The following is a 20,257-nucleotide window of genomic DNA, read 5'->3' as shown; positions in this document are numbered from 1 at the left end:
CTAGACTTACAAGCCTATTACAGGAAGATTGCCCTGTTTCGGAATTCCTTCCCGAGGGGATTTCAGGTAACTTCGTCAGGTTCCTCTAGGTACAAAAAGATGTACAGAGCTTCTGGTAGTCATCAATGGTCGTTTTTTTTAAAATTGATATAAAGTATCCAATCTTTCATTTGGATAAATCGAAAAGCGTTTGTAGTGGACGTCTAATAGTGTAGCATTCTTAATTCAATCGTTTATTGAGAGAAATTTATTTGATAATTCATCATAGAACTGATCTTTAGATGTCTGGGAGATTGTTTCTTGCTACACTCTTTTGCAAAGATAGAAATTTATTTAATAATTAAATTGAGAAGTTGCACAGTATTGTTTCAGAACTTTTACCCTTTTTTACAAGTCTGTTCCGTCGTAAATTCTTATGTTTCGGAATTAACTCTCTTACTACACTATTTCCGTCGGCATGGTTTGGAGTTGTAATGTTGTGCTTCATCTTGAATCAAGTCTCGTCTCCCTCAATAGTACACGGAGTGGAACATCTGATTTATCATTTCAACACCTCTTTAAATTTAAATTTTTATTATTCTAAATTTTGTTCTTAATTTATAAAATCTTCAAACTTCAATGAAAAATGATATTTTGTATCTATATACTTACGAATAATAGGATTCTTTTCTGTTAATTTATTATCAATAAAAATTTTAAAATTTTTCTTTTGTGGCAAATGTATTATCTTCAATAATTTTATTAGTTTTGTAGCATGACAAACATCAACAACAACTACATATTCTACTATATAAGTTGACAAGATAACAGTCAATTGCTTCTTTGAACTCTAATTGAATACAATATCTCTAACGAAATAAATGAAATGAAATGAACTCTAAAATCTTTTATTACTTATTTTTTACTTTACCTATATAATATTTTTAAAAACAAATTGGGAATGAAATGAATGATGAACCCACAAAGAAATAGCCAATTCCATTTTTCATCAAAATCCTTTAAAGTTTTGAAAACTAGAAACGATGTTAATTAAAACCATTAAAATTCTAAAATTTCATGATAAGTTAGGTCCTTTACTTATCCTGAAATCCTGATAAAAAATTTATTAGGTTGCCAAAATATATAAAGAAATAAAATTTATTAAAACCGAAGATTTAAGTATTATGTTAGGAACCTAATCGTGGGAATAAAATTATCAAATTTAATTTGTTCTATGTAATATTCTTATTTAATCTAATGATAAATAAATTATATTTAAAAATTTTCTTAAAATTTAAATTCATGTAACGATATTATTAAAAAGATTTTAATCTTAAAAAGAAAATTGACATTAATTACAATATCTTACCGGACCGGAGAAACATGAACCGTTGCAGATCGAACCGGTGCGAACCGGATGGCTGGATCGCCACGCAATAAATCCATTTGACGGGGGCTTCTTGTCAATGGCAATGGACCTCATGGAGATCGACGTCTCCCCTCCCTCCCGGACGAGAGGAGCAGCGGCGCAGCCCGCCGGAGCAGCCTCCAAACACCTATTCGGCCTTCCCTCCCGCGGCTTCTTCTCCTCCCCAGTGCTTTCCTCCAACCCGGTACTCTTCCCTCCACCTCCTCATTCTCCTTTCTCGGAACCCTATCTTTTCCTTTCCTGAATTTCCTCAAACTGCCTTCTTCTTTACATTTGGAGTACTTCACCAGAATTCTCTTATGATTTAAGATCAATCCGTAGGGAGGAATGCGCGTGTATGTGTGTGAGCGTGAGACGGCGCCACCAGGTGGGTTTCCTTCCGACATTCCCTTTCGTTCGCCGGTTTGATCTCATATTTCTCCTTTTCTCAGAATTGCAACTAGATCATATCGGACTAAATGTGCAATATGATCCTTTTGCTTGTTAAGTCTTAATTCTGATCAAGCTTTGTTGGACTTGACATTTAGTTGATCTTTTTCTTGAATGGAGAAATGTAGTTGCACTGCAGTCTTGGTCAAGCTGGCACTTTGAGCATATTTATCATTTATGTTACATTACTATGTTTTCTTGCAGCAACTCTTTATTCCTCTTCATTTTCTGAGCTCATACATTATTGCCTCGTTGTGTTAAGTGTAGTAATTTCTACTGATCCACTGTGGATCTATGCCCTTTGATATATGGATTAGTGGGAAAAAGTGAAACCATCTACAATAGATATTTTCCTTAACTATTACTGCACAATGTTTTTTATTTCATCGATGTATCCTTTTCTATACTTTTTGTTTCTTATTTCTCACAGTTTCAGGAAGTCATAAGGTTAAGATTTCTCATTCTTAATTTTCCGTTATTAGAGGGTCAAGTGATTGAGACAGACACAACAAACATATTGATAAGAGCTCTTCAAATCAATAATCTAAAGAATGCAACTTTCAAATCTTCAACAGATGGCTGCACTAGTAAAAGGTATTATTCACTTTTTTTTTTTGCTTACAAATCATTTTATAGAAATCACATGCCTCTGCCACTTCATTTTTCTACATACTGGCAGTTGAATATTCTCGTATTTAAATTTGTCCTTGCAATACAAGATTGTGTAGAATACCCATAATATGAAAATGAAGTTTGCATTGATGTTCTCCATCCCACTCCCTGTTTTAGTAATCTCCTGCCTTTTTTCAAGTAAAGTAAACAAGTGTAAAGATAAGGTATGATTTATTTCAGATGGTGCTTAGATTAGAAGTACATTGTAAGTATGATTATAAAGGGGCGCTTTTGGACTTGGAGACGATGCGTTTAACACCTAGATTGTATGTAGTTGAATAACATAGCTTTTCAATGTATCAAATGCAATTTGATTAATCTGCTTAATCTCTATTTTTGATAGAGTTAACAGAATATGGTCTATTGAATTAATGAAGAACTGCATTTATATTTTTTTCTCCATCTGCAGATCCTTTCGAACTTCAGAAGGGAGGGTCTCTCCAAAAAAGATGAAGAATAATTCCATGTCTATTACTAGTCATCAAGGTACTTGATTATGATTTAGTTTCCTAGACATGAATGGTGAACAATTGATGTGGCTCAAAAGATGTATTGCACTTGCTTGTGATTTCCTTGGTAGGGTTGTGTTTTTTTTATCTGCATAAGTGAAACTCTGTGTATCTTCCTTGGAATAAGAATGAACATGTTTGACAATTGAATAAAATAAACTTGATTTGGTTTTGCATGAACCCACATTTTAAGCCATCTAAAACTAATTGATTAATTGTTGTGGGTTATCTTTCATCTGTCTTTTTTATTATCAGAGTTAATGGTTTGATAATCAACAGAAAGTTGTCTAAACCACATAGCAATAAAGTTCAATCATATTTATTATAGACGAGCTTGTGGCCCATAGGTGATGCAAGGAGCCTTTGATATGCAAAGGGTGACATCAGCATTCATAGGTGATGCAAAATAGCAAATTCACTTTGTTATGTCTAATTTAGATTAAGAATCTTGTCTATTAAGTTTATAGGATTCCTCTAATTGTTACCAACTTAGAATATAGAGATATTTCAAACATATGTGGTTCACAGGGAATAGCTATTCCATTCTTTGATGAATTTCCATGGAACAAGTGTTTATATGTTTGGTTGAAAATCAACTTGGAATACCAATAGTGACAAATTGTTATTCCCTCCCAGTTTTTTAGCTGTTTCCTATATCAAATTTAGTACTTTTTCTGATATGGTTGATTTGTAGTTCCATGAGGCAAATTAAGAATACATATCCCTGTTTTATTCCTAATCTATTCTATTCACAAAAAATAATCATTCTACTCATTGTCAATTTCTACTATGTGAACCAAATAATTGGCAGGGAATGATAGAATTTTTTGAATTGAGCTATGCGATGGTTAAGTGGAGCATGTATTATTAGTAGATAAGGATTATGAGGATAAAGTGGAAGTTAGGAAGGAATAATTGTACTAAAGTTGATTTTGTGCAATGAGTTATGCAAGTGTTTGTGCTTCCCTATTAGGATTAAATGGTTAAGTCACAATGGATTTTGGGAGAACCTAGATGAAATTGTTAATCACATACCCAATATTAGAAGGCTTATAGTTGGAGGAAATTTAAATGGATATGTGGGGAGAGCATATATTTTACATACAAAGAAAGCCTTGTATTTGGGGTAGGAAATGGAGAAAATAGGATGGCAATGTAGTATTTTTACATCGTGGAAATTGCAATGTCAGAACTCCAGTCCACACTTATATCAGATACTTGCATATAAATCTGAGTAATACATGTATTTTCAAAGTACTGCAAGGTAGTAAAATGCACAATGTATCCATTATTTTTTTGGCACTACACCATTTTTAGTTACATTGAAGATGCTTCCAAGTATTATACCGTTTCCTAGTGCATGTGTAAGCTGGATAAAAGAATATGAACTTAGGTAAATACCAACATACCATATGAGATTGGATATTCAAACTCATCCATTTCTTCATACCTTATACTGTAATAAAGTTCTTTTATTGGAGTCAATTTTGTTTACTTGCTTTTTCTCACAACTTGGAATTCTCGACTCAAATCCTTTATCAATCTTACCAATGAATTCCAAACATTTTGAATTATTCGGTTTTTTAGTTTGGCCTCCTTTATGAAACAAATGCAAGCTATATTTTTTGCTAACAAACTGTATTTGACAGGGAGTTCAAGTACTGAATTTTCTGAGAAAACTCTTCAGACAATGACTGTAGAAACATTGCGCACGCTTCTGAAAGACAGAGGGTTCTCACCCAAAGGGAGAAAGGCGAGGGTTTTTATGAAATTAGATGCATATATCCTGATGTTTAACATGTGCTTTGTTTTGTCTATTTCATGAAATCTCAACTTTTTTACAGGACGAGTTGATTGCACGGCTGAAAGGTTCCGACGAACCATAGTGGAAGTTGTGAACAAATGACTAAAGTGGTTTAGGTAATTGTGGATTCAGGTCTGTAGTAATATTAGTGTGAATAGACGCAATCCATCAGGATACATTGTGTGGAAATAGATTAATTTTCTTGTAACACTTGTGAACTAATGTGTTATGGCAATCTAGTTCGCTATGTTGTTTTTTTATCATCATCTTTTCATTCAGTTGTTTCATATGCTTCTTTGCGCATTTCTTTTATAATTCAGTTGGGATAAGACATGATAAATCGATGAATTAGTACAATTAGCCTACTTTATAAGGATTGATCTGTTAAGCATTCTTTAATCAAGTGTTGATTTAACAGTAGGATAAGAACAACCAAAATTCATTTCAAACAGAATGGCATATATCTATTTTATACATTTTACCAAAAGAGTTGTCAAGCTACAAAAATATTTTATTTTGTTTTATTTATTTATTTTTTTAGAAAACTCCATGTAGGACAGCAAAAAGTTTTTTTTAAAAATAGTAGGCTCCGTCCACCATTATATGATGATAAACAAAAAATGTCAATTTCCCTGCAAAGATAGCCCATCTTGACAATAGCTACAGAGTTTAAGACATCCACCCAACTTTTCTCAGAATTGAGAACCACCAAATGCGCCATCTATTTTAGAATTGTTGGAAACACTTTGTATTAAAGGATCAAACATCCCAATAAGGATATGTGAGAGCTAAAGCTATGTTTATGCTCGAAGAGGTTAGCACTTTCATCATATGTATCCATCTTCAATATTCACAAGTTCTTGAAAATTGGTTCTTCTTATACCTCTAAGGCAATAGGAGTCTAGATCACTAGTCCTCCTCTTGTACCCCTTGATTGCATTTTGTTCGCGCCTAGCTCTCCATCAAACCTCAATTTCTACTCATCTCATCATGTATAGTTTTCCTTTTCCTAAGATTGCTCTCTTCCTCTTCCTTTGTGTCATATGCTCTCGGTAGATATTCCATCACACTAGCTCTTGACCTCACTAGTTTAGTTTGTTCCTTTTTTTTACAACCATATGTTCTCTGTAGATCTTCAACTAAACTAGCTTTGGCTTAGCTCATTCATTCTCTTTCTCCAATCAAGCACACGAGGGGTTTTTTTTTTCTCTCTCTCTAGTTGTGCGTTCATTGTTTCTCATGCTTCTCTATCCTTGCTATCGAGCTTCTAGGACATCGACTCCTACCCCAAACTTGAATAAACTTGAGGCTTTTGGTTCCTTTCCACCTTATTGGCCTCCATTTCAACATCCTTTTCATCGTGCCAAGTAAACTCTATTGTCCTTCCCTTCTTGACTCCATACCTAGCAATACCAAGCAAAGTTTCCCATAGTCAAATTCGTTTTGGTAGTTCTAAATCATTTTCAATTGATTTTAACTAGTGTCAAGAACTAAAATAGGAAACTTAAAAGCATAGAAAGTTGAGTTGGGCAGAATTTGATTGAATTGGGATCAACCCCCACTGTGGCTTGCCCACATTAAACCCATTCAATCGAGGTGCACGGGTGTAATGTTTGTTCGATTTGCCCAAGTCGCTCATAGTTCAGTCGAATTGCCTGAGGGGATAAAGATTCAGATGAAATGAACTATTAAGATGGTCAATGGAGCTTAGATTGAATGGAGATAAGTGGGATTAAAAGATCAAAGGTAAAAAAAAAAAAAATTGCCCAAGCTAAAACAAACTCTAATGCCTTGCACATAGACCAAGATCCCTCAAATGATCCAAGTCTCACATTTTATTAAGTCTTAAGAGTGAACCTTCATCAAATGACCTACTGCTAGGTACCATTTGGGCATCAGTGGCTCTAAATATTTTCTATGTTTTACTTCTGCATTCTCTACACTGATCTTATACTGTTTGGCACAGGTATCTTCCAATAATCCACTGCACGTACAAGTCATTATGTGATCTAACAAACATGGAATCACCCATCAGTGAAATCAATTAACATCATCATGTATCAATATAAATGTATCAAATTATTTGTTCTTGCTGAGAATTTGTGAAATGATCCTACCAAGTTCCTCGCCCGAGTCTTCCTGCACATGATGCCCCGCCTGGCCAAATGCACAAGGAGTTTCAATTCCATAATTACAATCAACTGAAGCAAGAAACTTAATAGATTGTGCAAGTATGCTCATTCGTTGATCACTTCCATACAAACAACAAAAAGAAAGAGGGGGGCAAATGCAAGGATAAAAATTGTGCATCGCCACATTAGTTTCACATCATTCTTAAATGCCATTACCCGAACCTCATTCAGACACCATAATGGAGAAACTAGTTAGTCTAAAACTAGTTTTAGTGAATAATTAAACAACCTCAAGATATGATCGGTACTGAAGCATTAAACCATAAGCCAGACACTATCAACATTTTAGGTTGCCATGGTTTGCTTGCCGGAAATTTAAACTTGTGGATAGGTGAACATTCCAAGAACACTATTATGCTTCTAGCAATAAACAGATAGGTTAGACATATAGACCAAGAACACTAATATGCTTCTAGCAATAATAGCTACTACCATGTAAACAGTAGATTGTGAATCAGTATGATCTCTAAAGTGGATTAATAATTAAGCACCATCCTTCAAATTTCTAGCTTGTAATATAGTGATAAAAAAACATTAATGTCAATAAACAAGATGAGAAAATTCTTTGAATCGTAATGGAATCATCTATTCATAAACTAAACTAAAAAGTGTGAGCAAGCATGTGTATGTGTATGAGAGAGAGAGAAAACCATAGGAAGCTCCACAAGCTTGTGATTTGAAGCCTTGCAGAATTCTTCCACGCCATCATAACTTAACCAGCGATCTCTCATTCCCCAACAGATCGTTGTGCTAATTTTCCATGCCTCACTACTTAGTGTGGTCCTCATGGCTTTGACATAATCCTGCTAAGAAAAAAGTATTGTCAATAATCATCAACAGTTTTTTTGGTGCCACAGAATTTGAACAAATCCAAAAGCTGACAAACTTTAGTAATTACTAAAAGGGAAAAATGAAACAGGAAAAAAACAATTTGTCAAGCATTACAAACATCACTGAAGCATTTATCACATAAACTAAGGTTAGACATCCTTGTCAAGGCCAAGAAGATCGAAGATCTTTACAAAAAATACAAGTTGTTCAACATGACATTATATGAGACAAGAGTTTGTGCCAAAATCCAGTTGACATTCCAGAGAACCAAGACAGAAACTAGTCTGCAAATATCATTTGTAATGCCATGAAATTATTATTATAACTTACGCCGACATAATGTCATGAAATTATGGAAGCATGGTTGCTGTAGTTGAACAAAAATTAACAAACAATACACAGCTAGCTCCAGGCATAGGAGAGGACTAACTGTTTAAAATTCTTTTTTTTCCCTTCACAATACCTTGCCCTGGTGCATAGATAGTACTTTTGCATGACATTATTGATTGACAGCTAAATTTGTTTGATTTGACTATATGTTAATAACCCTTGTTTAAAGTTGATGAAGAGCTCAAGTGCTCCCTACACGAGATTCACGGTGCAGATTGGCATTGTTCACCAGCAACTGAAAACAGACAATTAATAGCACAATTGAAGATTTCTTCAATTGTCATTTCTAACGCTTCGTCTTTTTGTGTCAACATCAGGTCCCAGTTGAAAAGGCAATGTGCACCCCTGCCCTTCAAGCTGCTACCTTGTCTCTCCACTTTTCTACCAACAAGGACAACAACATGAAATACGAACCTCCCTCCATCACCTGTGTTTCTGCTCCATAAAACTTCAACATTTCCCTCCGCTGCATCCCTAACCGCTCCTCTCCCCTCGCAATGCTCCTCTCCCCTCCCCATCAAACCCACATTGAGCACCATCTTAATAGACATCATTTCTACTTCATCTCCTATCAATATCAGAATCAAACCAGTTGCTATACAGAAGTTGTTGGGCAAGCTGGCAAGACTGACTGTGGCAGTTTTGGTGGTCTTGGAGCATAAGCACATGCGGGCTCGCCTCAGGCCACAGGCTACTTTACTGGATCAGGGTGGCAGTGGACCTTAATGTGGCAGGCGGCGTGCAGGGCATTGGTTCAGAGCAGGGCAACATGGGGAGCAGGAAGGGTGAGGCACGACTGCACTTGGTGTTGTAAACCAAGCCAAATTTGCAGTTATGTTCCTTTTTAAAAACATGCCGGAGTGTAGTGCAGTGGTGTACCAAAACCAATGGAGGCAACAGCCAAAGTGTATTTAACCATTTCTCTTGCTCCCTCATTCCATCCTATGCCACCACCATTTCCCTTCTTTCTCCTCCTTCCCCTTGATTTCTATGCTCTGCAAAACTCCTCAAATCTTAGATTCTGATCAATTAGTACCATGTATTCTCTGCAGATTCAATGAATCATCTGGAGGAATAGTCGGCACAGCATCAACGGGGGAGCTTCCACCCTACAACTATCTGGCGCTTGGACAATGATCTATGTGGATACCTTCCCTCATGAAGACATAACAAACCATAGTTGAGTTATCAAAAGAGAGGTTCAAAGTCTCTTATTAACATTCCTTTCTGTAATTAATGAAGTTTAGAGTAAGAAGTTGAGTTGTATCATCACAGTTGAAATTTTAGTTGACAAGGTAACCCTAACTTATCTTTTACTATTATTTGCTTAACTTGAATAAAAATTATTGGCTTCTTAAATTACCCTCCATTCACATATATTATGGTAGTTGGTCGAGAGATCATGGATATGCTTTGCTTGCTAGGTTTGGTATTTCACATCATGTGTTAAGCAAAAATATGACCTCCACAATCTTTAAAACAGAGTTAACTTTTGTAAAAAGATAAAGCTAACTATTGTGTGATCTCATATCATGGATATGCTTTGCTTGCTAAGTTTGCTATTTCACATCATGTGTTCAGCAAAAATATATGATCTCACAAACAATATTTAACATAGAGTTAACTATTGTATGAAGATTGAATTAGAAATTGAGTTTATTTGGCTGTGAACACAGCAAACATAGTGGAATGAGAATAATTGTGATATGGGCCTAAATTTGGCTCGTTAGCAGATACACAAGTATTATACTTTGTTTATTGGTGAGTGAGCATTTTCGAACAACTAGTGAGGCAGTCGTACCTATGTTTGAGTTTAGGCAGTGTACTTTTTCATAGTATCGGATTGCAAGAGGAAACCAACAGGTTTGGCGCTCAACCTAATTTAATAAAATGTGAATAAGTGGCATTAGCATGAAGGTCTAAGTAGTGGCTGTTATCATGATATATCTATGCATTGCAAGGTTTGGAATATCATTCCAAGCCAAAGTTTCAATCCTGGCTGGAACATTACAATGTTACTGTCGATGCCGTATCAGTCATGCCAACACATGATGCCAAAGGAGCAAGGAGGTGGAATGAATCAGCCAATCAGGGAGAAGGAAGAAGAGGAAGAAGATTTGGAGGAAAGGGGAGAACAGAAAGGATGCTAACTGTGTCATAGAGACCCTATCTCTCATGCTTGTCATCACTTGTGGAAGTCATCATCACTCTCTGAAGTAGTCACTCAAAGAAGTCACTAATGACATAAACTCATATATTGGTCTCGAGGGGTTCACATGCCAGTTAGTAGGTGGAACAATAAATTTCACCTATGTCACTGGTGCAGAACCATTTTTCAAACTTTGCATTATTATATTCTCCTACTATTTCTACTCACTTATTGTTTGCATTTCCACTCAAGCTTTCCAAACTAATGGCCCCTTTTATTTTGGCTTCTAGATCCTTCCAGAGCAAGGGCTGGGATGAGTCACTAGATGCTTTGAGATTTATCTGCTACTAGGATTTATCGAAAGTTTTCAACTTATGGAGTTTCTATTTGCAGGTTTGTTATTGATCTATTACTAATGTGTTTAGCAGTTTATGTACATTTCAATAGATCTGTTTTAATTAACTGCACATAATGCACTTGATTTATCCTTTTTAACTTTTCCAATAATTAAATAGCTTCTTTATCCATATATCTTTATTTATGTTCTAATTGACGTCATATTTTTCCATTTAATCCATGCAGTAATTAATGATTGTGTGACTCACATCCCTGAAGTGTGTTTCCTACGTGGAAAGAAACTACGATGAAAATAAGATGATAGAAAGATTAACTCAGCTATACTTTTCTCTTTCTTTATCATTCACCATTTTTTTTTTCTGTATTGGTTACATTCGATTTGGGCAAACCCTCACTTTCACATTGAATGAACCTAAAATCTGAGTTTAAAAAATTCAGATATATTTTTATTCATGTTTTTTCTTTTGATGAAAAAAGTTTTTAAAATTTTTTTTCTTACCTCCTTCCTTCTGTCAAAGTTTTGATCATATGGAAAATACTTAACAATTTTTTCAAACAATTTTTTTCTTACCATCTTTCTTTCCCTAACTGCTGTCTTCCTTAGTAGAAACCAGAGCCTAAGTGGACTCAGTCACAGCCCAAGAGGGGGTCAACTGGAGCGTGACATACAGTTCTTATTGATACATAAGGCAACAACAAATTTAAGAGCATGAAACCAAATAAAACATATAAGATACACACAGAAGGAGAAAAAGAATTGTCACTGAATGAGGTATGGACAGATAGGTGAAGAATCAATTAAATTGCATGACAAGAATGACACAAGGAATCCTCATGAGGACTAGGAGAGATATTGTGCCAAGAGGAAGCAATAATTCTTTAATAAGAGGTTGCAACTTGAAAGATGCAATGAGGCATTCTAGAAAGTGATATTTTTGGATACACATGCATGCAGAAACCAAAAATGAAGTTGAAAAACTAAACAAAAATAAGTGATCCTAGAACAAAAGATTACCTTCAAGCCCCTTTTCATTGCCTTGCTTATTGCATTTAAAGCAAAACCAGAAGAACCAGAAGTGAGGTATGGTCTTCTGTAAACCATAGCATCTTCTTCTTTCATCATGTATGGTCCACAACTTGTCAATGCTTTATCACTAGCTCTGAGAGGATCCTGACAATTGATAATTATTAGGACTTGCATGGAACAGTTGGAAAGCAAAAGTCATCACTAATTCTACTTACCTGGGAGAAAATTTCACCCAATAAAAAGTTGCTGAATAGTGCCAAAGATGAAGGCAGCTTGGCATGCTTCTCCATCAGCTTATAGTGTGCAAATGTAGCAGTTTCAGTTGTTAGACATAAATCCAAGAGGCACAATCACAATAGCAAGTAACAACCATATAGACAATTATTGAAAATGGTTTTCAAAATAATCAAAATTCATTGTGTTGGATAATGTCTTACAGGGGGGTTTACGAGTATAAGCTCTGATAATTTTTCTTGGTGACAGCTAGCATATTTAAGAACCACAGGACAAAAGTAACCCTGCAAAATATGCAGAACTAACTGTTTATTCTTCAGATCAAAAATCAGCATTCCCAGCTTGATAAGTGAATCAAACATGTAGTTTACCTGAACAACTAGAGAAACTTTACCTGGAACAAGGGCATTTACCAGTGATTCAAAAGCTAACACATATTCTGTATTTTATAAATTAAATAATTAGAAAAGTTCACATATGTGATCCATAAGGAAAGATGAAACATTTAATGTTTTACCGTCTAAAGTATAGTCAAATCCGTATCTAGGCTGAGGCTTGTCAGAAAATCCAAAACCTGTAAAAGAGTAAAAAATACGTTACTACTAAGAATGGTAGATGGTACTTGATATTAAAGACATACTGGTCAAACATAAAACATATCTCGGCTTTAATTACATTTGTTTTAAAGAAAGCTTGATTAAACAGGTAACTGTAGTACGTGAATGAAGATGAGTGAAATGAGACATAATAGTAATGCAACTATTAATGCTTGTTAACTATGAAATGATAGCATTATAAACTTTTGACTCAGCTGCATGTTCTCTGGGATTTAGGTTCAAGAAGCCCAATTTCATATTGTTCAGGACCAAATCACTGGCATGCCTATTTTGGAAGGAGCAATTTCTTATCCTCTGTTTGAATGTACTCTCGTTACTATAAATAGGAGTGTAAGGAGAACTCGAATATGCAACTCATACACAACATGTATGCACTTATCTTTGCTCATTCTAAAGCTTCTAGTGCTCACTTTTGGTAATATCTTCTATGTGCCCATTTCAAGTTTCTAAGAAGATATTCTATAAGGAATCTTTCATGGTGAGAATTTTGAGCTTGATCCACTAACAGATTGCTAGGTTGTGAGTAAGACCTGGGGTCCAAACTACAAAAAGTAATGTGTTAGCTTGATTTCTCTTATTAGTTTTATTATTCCGTTACAATTATTCTTTGTATTTGGCTTTGCAAGAGAAAAGGATTTTATTTTTCAGGTTAAGACTCTATTTACCCCACTAGATGCACAAACAACCTAATATAAGATTCTTACATAAAAATGGGAAATCAAAAGAATCTTAATGGTTCAATTCAATTAACTAAAGCTTAATACAAACTTTTTTATACAGCTTTAAAAATTAAAATGAAAATCCTTTAAAAATTAAATATAACCAACTCAATGCAAATCCCATTAAGAAATTAAATCAGATCTAATATAATATGACCTAAACAGAATTCATTCTACCAGAAGAAAGAAAAAGAAATTCATATTATAAGAAGAATATAACTAATTAGATGAATGCTAATATCAAAAAATACAATGCAAATTGTTAATATAACAAAATACATAAACATTTAAGTTGATAAATCCAAAGACATAAATACAGAAGCCTACCAAGCCAGTCGAAAGCAATGGCACGATAATTTTCTGATAGTATGGTAATAACTTTCCGGTATGAATATGCCTGTCAATCAAAATCAAACAAATATTTACAAGACAAGAAATTCTTTCTCATTTCATACATATAGTGAGACATATTCAAATTTAAAAGATATTATTTGAAAATCAAGAAAAGCATAGATCCTAAGGAAAATATCAGTTAGCATGATTCATATTCAAAGAATGTCATTAAATCCCAAATATTTAAGAAAAGGAAATCCATTCAAATCCCTGTAATTTCACTGAAGATGTTAGGAACATTAGAATCCTCTTCTCCCTCTCTTGCTCATAATGAGTACTACTTTTAAATAGATTAGTACGAATTGCCAAGTGACTGTATCAGAAAAAACATAAGTTCATGAGCATGTGAATGTTCCTATTGAAAATTAATGTCTACAACAGATTTCTAGTAAGCCTATAGTGGAACAATCCATTCATCTAATAATAGTTATCGACTCATATCTTGGATGATCATTAATGATTAGTGGAACAGTGTTAGCAAAGTACATATTATAAGCTTGTATATAGTTTGAAATCTCATATTGTGATGGGTGGCACATTCAAAATGTATCATTCCAATAAATTATCAAAATTTCACAACATAGGCAATATCTCGTGTTGTTGCATCAGTTATCGAGTCATACTAACACTCGACATCCCTTGGCATGCTACAAGCCAAACAATATATTTTCTTTCCTTCAATTCTCTCATTCTCTGTTGTTTCTTGTCAAACATAATGTCACATCTCTCTTTATCCCACTTCAAAATGCCATGAGATCTCACAAAGACCACCTTTAAGTAATGTGGCCAACTGGTATATGTAATGACAAAATTTTCTTTCACGGAAAAAGTATCAAGAGATAAAATGCCCTAGTTATTTCATAGAGTGATTATTCATCAACTTAACCTAAAAATTATTTTGCATGAGTTTTTCATGTCAAATATCAGATGAGGATTTGACCAATCACCCCAAAAATGGTTCTTATCATTTTACTGTAAGACCAACTCTTTTTGGATGTTATTCGCATGAAGAATAATTTAGTAGATATTTTTACATAAGTATGTCTACATGATCACTGAAGATTATATGAATAGATCAAAACAGGAACATACCTGAGATGGAAAGCCATGAACTAAAATAATTGGAGAGTTTGAGGAACTTCCTGCTTCCACACAAAACCATCTAAAGCAAGAAAAAACACATGTCTTTTAGAGGTTGAGCCAAGGAATTTATCCTATGGCTTGAAGAAATACTAGGATGAGGCTTGTACATGTTGATACTTGATAGCCTTCAAATCAACGGATTGCTGAATTCACCTGAACACATCTCCTGGGGACTGTGAACCAGCACCCAGTGTAAGACCAAAAATTGGATCCTTTGCTTTGCCTTTTCCTCCATATACAGGATGAGCTTGTACCTAGATATATGATGTGAAAATATTAGATACTATACAATATATTGTATATCCTGAAGAAAATTTTTCTTGCAAATGAAAAAAGTAATATATGTAACTTTCCAAGAATATAGAAATGCATTAAAATTCAAATAATGATCACACCATTGCATGCTTGATATGTCACCTGTACAAGAAAAAAGATGCAATTCTCAGGAATCCATGAGAGAATCTTTTCAAATGTTCAAAACTATCCCTTAAACTAGTGTTTCACATCGCACAGTTAATTCCATAAATTTAAACAAAATAATTATATATTTTTTAAAAATATATCTTTATTTTTTTCAAAAATTTAATTTAGAAAATGTTAAAATTAAAAAGTTATGAATTTTTCTAGCATTTTATGTTTTACAAATTAAATTTAGATTTGTTTAAATTTTTTCTATTCAATTTTATATACAAATTTAGGGTTTAGATTACAATTTTTCTACAGTTTTTCAAGAGCAATATACTTTTTATGCATTTATAAATTTAATATGATATAAAAATTGTTTTAAAAAATTAATGCTTTCCTGTTAATAGGCAAAATATATATATATATATATATACACACACACCATGCTCCCTTGAAGCAAATCATGAGGGATTTTCTTTTCTTGCTTTAATAGGTTATATATTCTTTATAATTAATTCAGATGGATTTTCTCTATCAGAATTTATTCTCAGACATCCTGCACTGAATTGTATGCAATTACAAAAAATAATTATGTTTAAGAAATCTTAATACACCTTCAATGGGTTTTAAATGTCAAGTCAAACCAGTCGACACGAACAAATTTTACCATTTTGCTCATTGACCAACAGGTGGAACGACTTTGATTTTGCGAATTACAATCACAATGAAGGTTGTACGAGGGTTTTTTTGGTATCAACAAGGTCACACAAGTGGTCTACAACGTCGGCAAGGCTTTTTCTTCATGCTTTAAAGTCTGCAATGTCAAGAGAGATTGTGCAAGCAAGCAGCCAAAGAACTAGGATTCAACAAGATCGTGTCGAACTTCTCATCCTTTGCATCTTCCCTCACCTTTGGTTTGGTTGTTGAGGAGCAACAATGAATGTGTGATGGCATGTGCAATAGCATGCATGATTCCATAGTCACACATTTCACATTATTAGAATTTATAAGTTAGAATATATAAATTAATTATATAACTTTTATAATTATAATTATCTAAGTTATATAACTTATATAATTATAGATTAGCTCGAATAGTAATTATATGTTATGTAATTTAGAATATAAATTATAATTATATAACTTATATAATTATATGAATATAAATTATAATTATATAACTTATATAATTATATGATATAATACTAGTTATAATTTATAGGTTTATAACTTAATTAATAGTAACTTAGTTATAGTAACATAAATAAGTTATGATAATTTAATTATAAACGAATAAGTAACTAAGATATTATTTTGATAAAATGTTATCTAACTTATATTATAATTGTTATATGTCATAAATATTTTAGTAGATAGCAAATAAATGTATAAGGTGTCGATAGAATTATAAGTATTCATTAATTTATTGACAATCCAATCAATTGCATGAATAATCAAGATGAATGATTTTATAAACAACTACAACTAAAATAGACACGATGCCAATACATACCAAAATTGGATCATTCTAGCCAGTGTCGATACATACCAAAATCGGATCATTCAAGCGGCCCATCAAAACTCCGGTACGCCTTGAGCATTCAATCATGCTCTATGCAATTATAGTAACCACAAGTAAGAAGCAAATCATGGGTGTATTAGTTATAATTAATTCACACATTTTTCTCCCTCAAAATTTCCCCCTTAAATATCCTGCATGCGAGCGAGCAAGTATATATAAAATAATACTATTGCTTTAAAATAGTTTACAATTTCACTTCCAATGATATAAATTTTTATTTTGATTCGATCTTATAATAGCATTAGTTGAAATTTGAATAGTTCAATTTTTTATTAAAAAGTTGATTTGTATTATTGTTTTAGGACCATGTACTCAAAAAAGCTTTAATATTTGAAATTTCATATATTAAATTGATTTTATCCTATATAAAATGAACAAATTATACTTACAATTTAATATTTATTTAAAAAATATCATTTATCTAACTTTAAATAATTACTGAAAATTTATTCGTAAACTATCTTTCTAAATATAAGTAATGTTTGAAATATTTAATTTCTTTTGTAAAATTAGATATCTTTATTTTCTTAGATAATTAGTTATATAAATAAAAATATTACATTTTAAAATGAAAATTAAAATTTTTTAAAAATAATGATTTATTCAAAATTTCCAATTCATATTTTAGATTTTGTATACCTAATCATTTAAAGCTTCACTTTTTATAAAACTAATTTAGAACTATATTATATATGTGTATGTATATATTGAATTACCCCCCTAACCCCTATGATTCTCTATAGTCCCCATTTTCATATTCTTATTCATCAATCCTATATCATTTCATATTGCAATGAGTTAGCAGCTTTGGTTGATTAATAGTATTGTCTCTTTGTCAATCCCCTCCCTTACCTCTTTGCTTCCTCTCTTCCATGGTTTAGCATCACATGTTTTTCATCTCTACGTATCTTTAAATAAGTTCACACTTTGTATTCATCTTTACTGATTAAAAAAAAGTCCAAAGCAAAATTTCAGTACAAAGATATCCTCCATCATCATCAATTATATCTAAGTATGCAGACAATACACTATGCCCAGCAACGTGTAAAGTAGTTGCATACCACCTACCAAATAAATAATTGAAGTTCATAAATAAACCACCAGGTAAAATTATTGAATCAATAGTTTTGAAGTTTTATTACCAAGGCTTGTAGACAAAAATGAACCAAGGATAAGGAGCATAAAAATGTAACACTTGCTACAGAGTTTTGGATCACAAACTATACTTATAGGACCCCACTTTTCTGTGCAAATAAGATCCTTTTGGTTGATTGTTCTATGTCAGATATTTCCATCCATACTTCTGTGATTCTGTTATCATTTCATATTTGACCATTTGGATGTCCTAGGGCAATTGGAATCCTGATGCTAAAAAGTCATCTTTGGTAACTGATAGTGTCATTGCACTGTTAGATATTCTTTGAACTTCAAAAGTTTTGCTAAGTTCTACAAAGTACTGACCAAATAATAGAAAGTTGATATTTTTCCAAAAGAAAATAGAGCTAATTGCTAAATCTATTATGCACTTTGTAACTTTCAACAAATCTATCACACACTTTCAAATATAACTAATCTATCAGGATATTATGAACTTTTAACAAATCTAGACATACTTTCAAAAATAACTAAATACTATGAAAACCTAACAAATTTATCACACAGAAGATATTTCATTTGTCAACTGATGATGTTCATGGACCAAAACAGATGAAGTTGATTGCAGCATTTTGAAGCCGCCCTTCAGATTCCATTGTGTTAAATCAAAACAAAAGGCTTGAAAAATTAGAGACAAGGGAAACACTATCACAACAAACGCTGACTTGCAATTGTGTGCAAAAAATCATAGACCACAGAACAGACTTCAAACATGTAAAATGAATCTGCTAAGCAAAGTTTTGGCGCACCGTTTTCCCTAGAGCGAGCCATTCATCAGCTCGACTCGGCCCGTCCGAGTATTTCCCTGCAACGACGACCGTGTTATCCACAAACACCAACAACCACATTTTATATTTACAGACAAACCTCCGCTGAAGGAGAACCCATCACCGACCGACTCCGGTGCATCCACCAAATACTCCTGCGATCACACAGCAGTGTAAAGGCTTCCGTATGGTCTCAAGAAACAGAACGTCGAACCAAACGCAGACGATAGTAAAAGGAAGAAGAAGAAGAAGAAAAAAAAAAAAGCCAAATACCTGGTCGCTGTCGAAGCTGGATCTACACCGAAACCCGAGCTTCCTGCTGCGGGCAGAAAGAGCAGGGAGAAGCCGAAGGAGAGGGCAGACAGAGGAGACGGTGGTTATGACCGACATGGCGGGCAAGAGACAGAGAGAATGGATAGCGATCGAATTCGATGGAAGTGGTAACGATTTTCCGGTGGTTCAGAGGAGATGGAGCAAGATAGGGTTTCCATGGCTCTCGCTGCGCCTCCGGGCAAGCATGCAAGAAGAGTGTGCGCATCACACAAAAGGGACTGCCAATCCTCTCCTTTTATGTTCTCTCCAGGAGCTAAGATTTGAACTCAAAATTTTAAATTTTAGAAGCTTATAAAAATAATTTTAAAAAAGCCAAAAAAATATGAAATATAGAGGAAAGATTTATTTTGATGTCATAAAAACAAAAAATCATCATGATATTTCTACAATGTAAAATAAGTAATAAAAGTATATTAGTCATGCATATGCATATGAGATGTGCGCTATGAATGTGCCATGCCATGTGTCAATATGTGCTAAGTTTGTATTTAAGTGTGAATGTTCATTAAATATCTATAATTCAATATTCAAATTACCTGAGCATTATTTATAATGTATGAATTTTAGTATGATACATAGTATAAACATTTACATTGAGCAAACCTATTAAATACACCAATTTACCAGAGAGAGAGAGAGAGCAATAATTATTTTCTAGAGACTTGTTCCTTATCATTTGATTTTACTAATAAACATTGAAATTCATTAACTGATTATGATAATTCATCATAAGTTAAGTTTTTTACCTTAATATCACTCTCCTCTTATTTCAAGTCCCATTATCTATGTTTGCAACTAGAACTTACCATGGTTCGATGATTTGAAATCGTCAATTTAATGATTTTTAAAATATGAACTTTTAATTTTAACTGTCCAAGACAATTACTCTTTATTTGGGAGGAGGTGAGGGAAGGAGAAGGAAAAGTAAATAAGGAGAAGAAAACTTTGAACCTTATTTTGGAAAGGAGTGAGGGAAGAGGAGGGAAGGATAAATTTTAACCTTTCTTACTCATGAAAAGAGAGATTTTTTTATATTCCAATTTGGGATGTAAGGAAAGGGAAGATAACTCTAAATATTATTTATTCCATTTTAGCCCTATTTTAAAATATTAATTCTCAAATAACTTTTTTAATTTATTTA

General features: G+C 33.3%; 2 protein-coding genes across 4 annotated transcripts; one reads left to right on the top strand and one right to left on the bottom strand.

Moving 5' to 3' along the window:
- The first annotated feature begins 1,451 nt into the window (after positions 1–1,451).
- LOC141828521 (protein LOWER TEMPERATURE 1-like) lies at positions 1,452–5,088 on the top strand. The gene is made up of 6 exons (XM_074715960.1): positions 1,452–1,592; positions 1,730–1,775; positions 2,320–2,431; positions 2,919–2,995; positions 4,668–4,771; positions 4,863–5,088. The coding sequence occupies exons 1-6, from the start codon at positions 1,452–1,454 to the stop codon at positions 4,902–4,904; spliced, it is 522 nt and encodes a 173-aa protein (XP_074572061.1). The 3' UTR covers positions 4,905–5,088.
- Positions 5,089–6,660: 1,572 nt separating this feature from the next.
- LOC141826852 (uncharacterized) lies at positions 6,661–19,306 on the bottom strand. Of its 3 annotated transcripts, none has more exons than XM_074714168.1 (14): positions 19,057–19,306; positions 18,884–18,938; positions 18,766–18,821; positions 15,028–15,128; positions 14,824–14,893; positions 13,666–13,735; positions 12,520–12,576; positions 12,374–12,441; positions 12,206–12,286; positions 11,984–12,061; positions 11,757–11,912; positions 7,665–7,817; positions 6,940–6,979; positions 6,661–6,831 (listed from the first exon to the last, which is right to left on the bottom strand). In XM_074714168.1, exons 1-14 carry the CDS (start codon positions 19,171–19,173, stop codon positions 6,668–6,670), a joined length of 1,266 nt encoding a protein of 421 aa, XP_074570269.1. In that variant the 5' UTR covers positions 19,174–19,306; the 3' UTR covers positions 6,661–6,667. The 3 variants fall into 3 exon arrangements, with proteins under 3 accessions (XP_074570269.1, XP_074570270.1, XP_074570271.1); XM_074714169.1 differs by having other exon boundaries at positions 12,374–12,396; XM_074714170.1 differs by having other exon boundaries at positions 6,735–6,979.
- Positions 19,307–20,257: the final 951 nt, after the last annotated feature.

This window comes from Curcuma longa, chromosome 4 (genome assembly GCF_044706935.1).
Source record: "Curcuma longa cultivar G26 ecotype Majalengka, Jawa Barat chromosome 4, ITB_CL_G26_1.1, whole genome shotgun sequence".
Lineage (NCBI taxonomy): Eukaryota > Viridiplantae > Streptophyta > Magnoliopsida > Zingiberales > Zingiberaceae > Curcuma > Curcuma longa.
The sequence above is the reverse complement of the archived record's forward strand: the minus strand, read 5'-3'. Positions and strand labels throughout refer to the sequence as shown.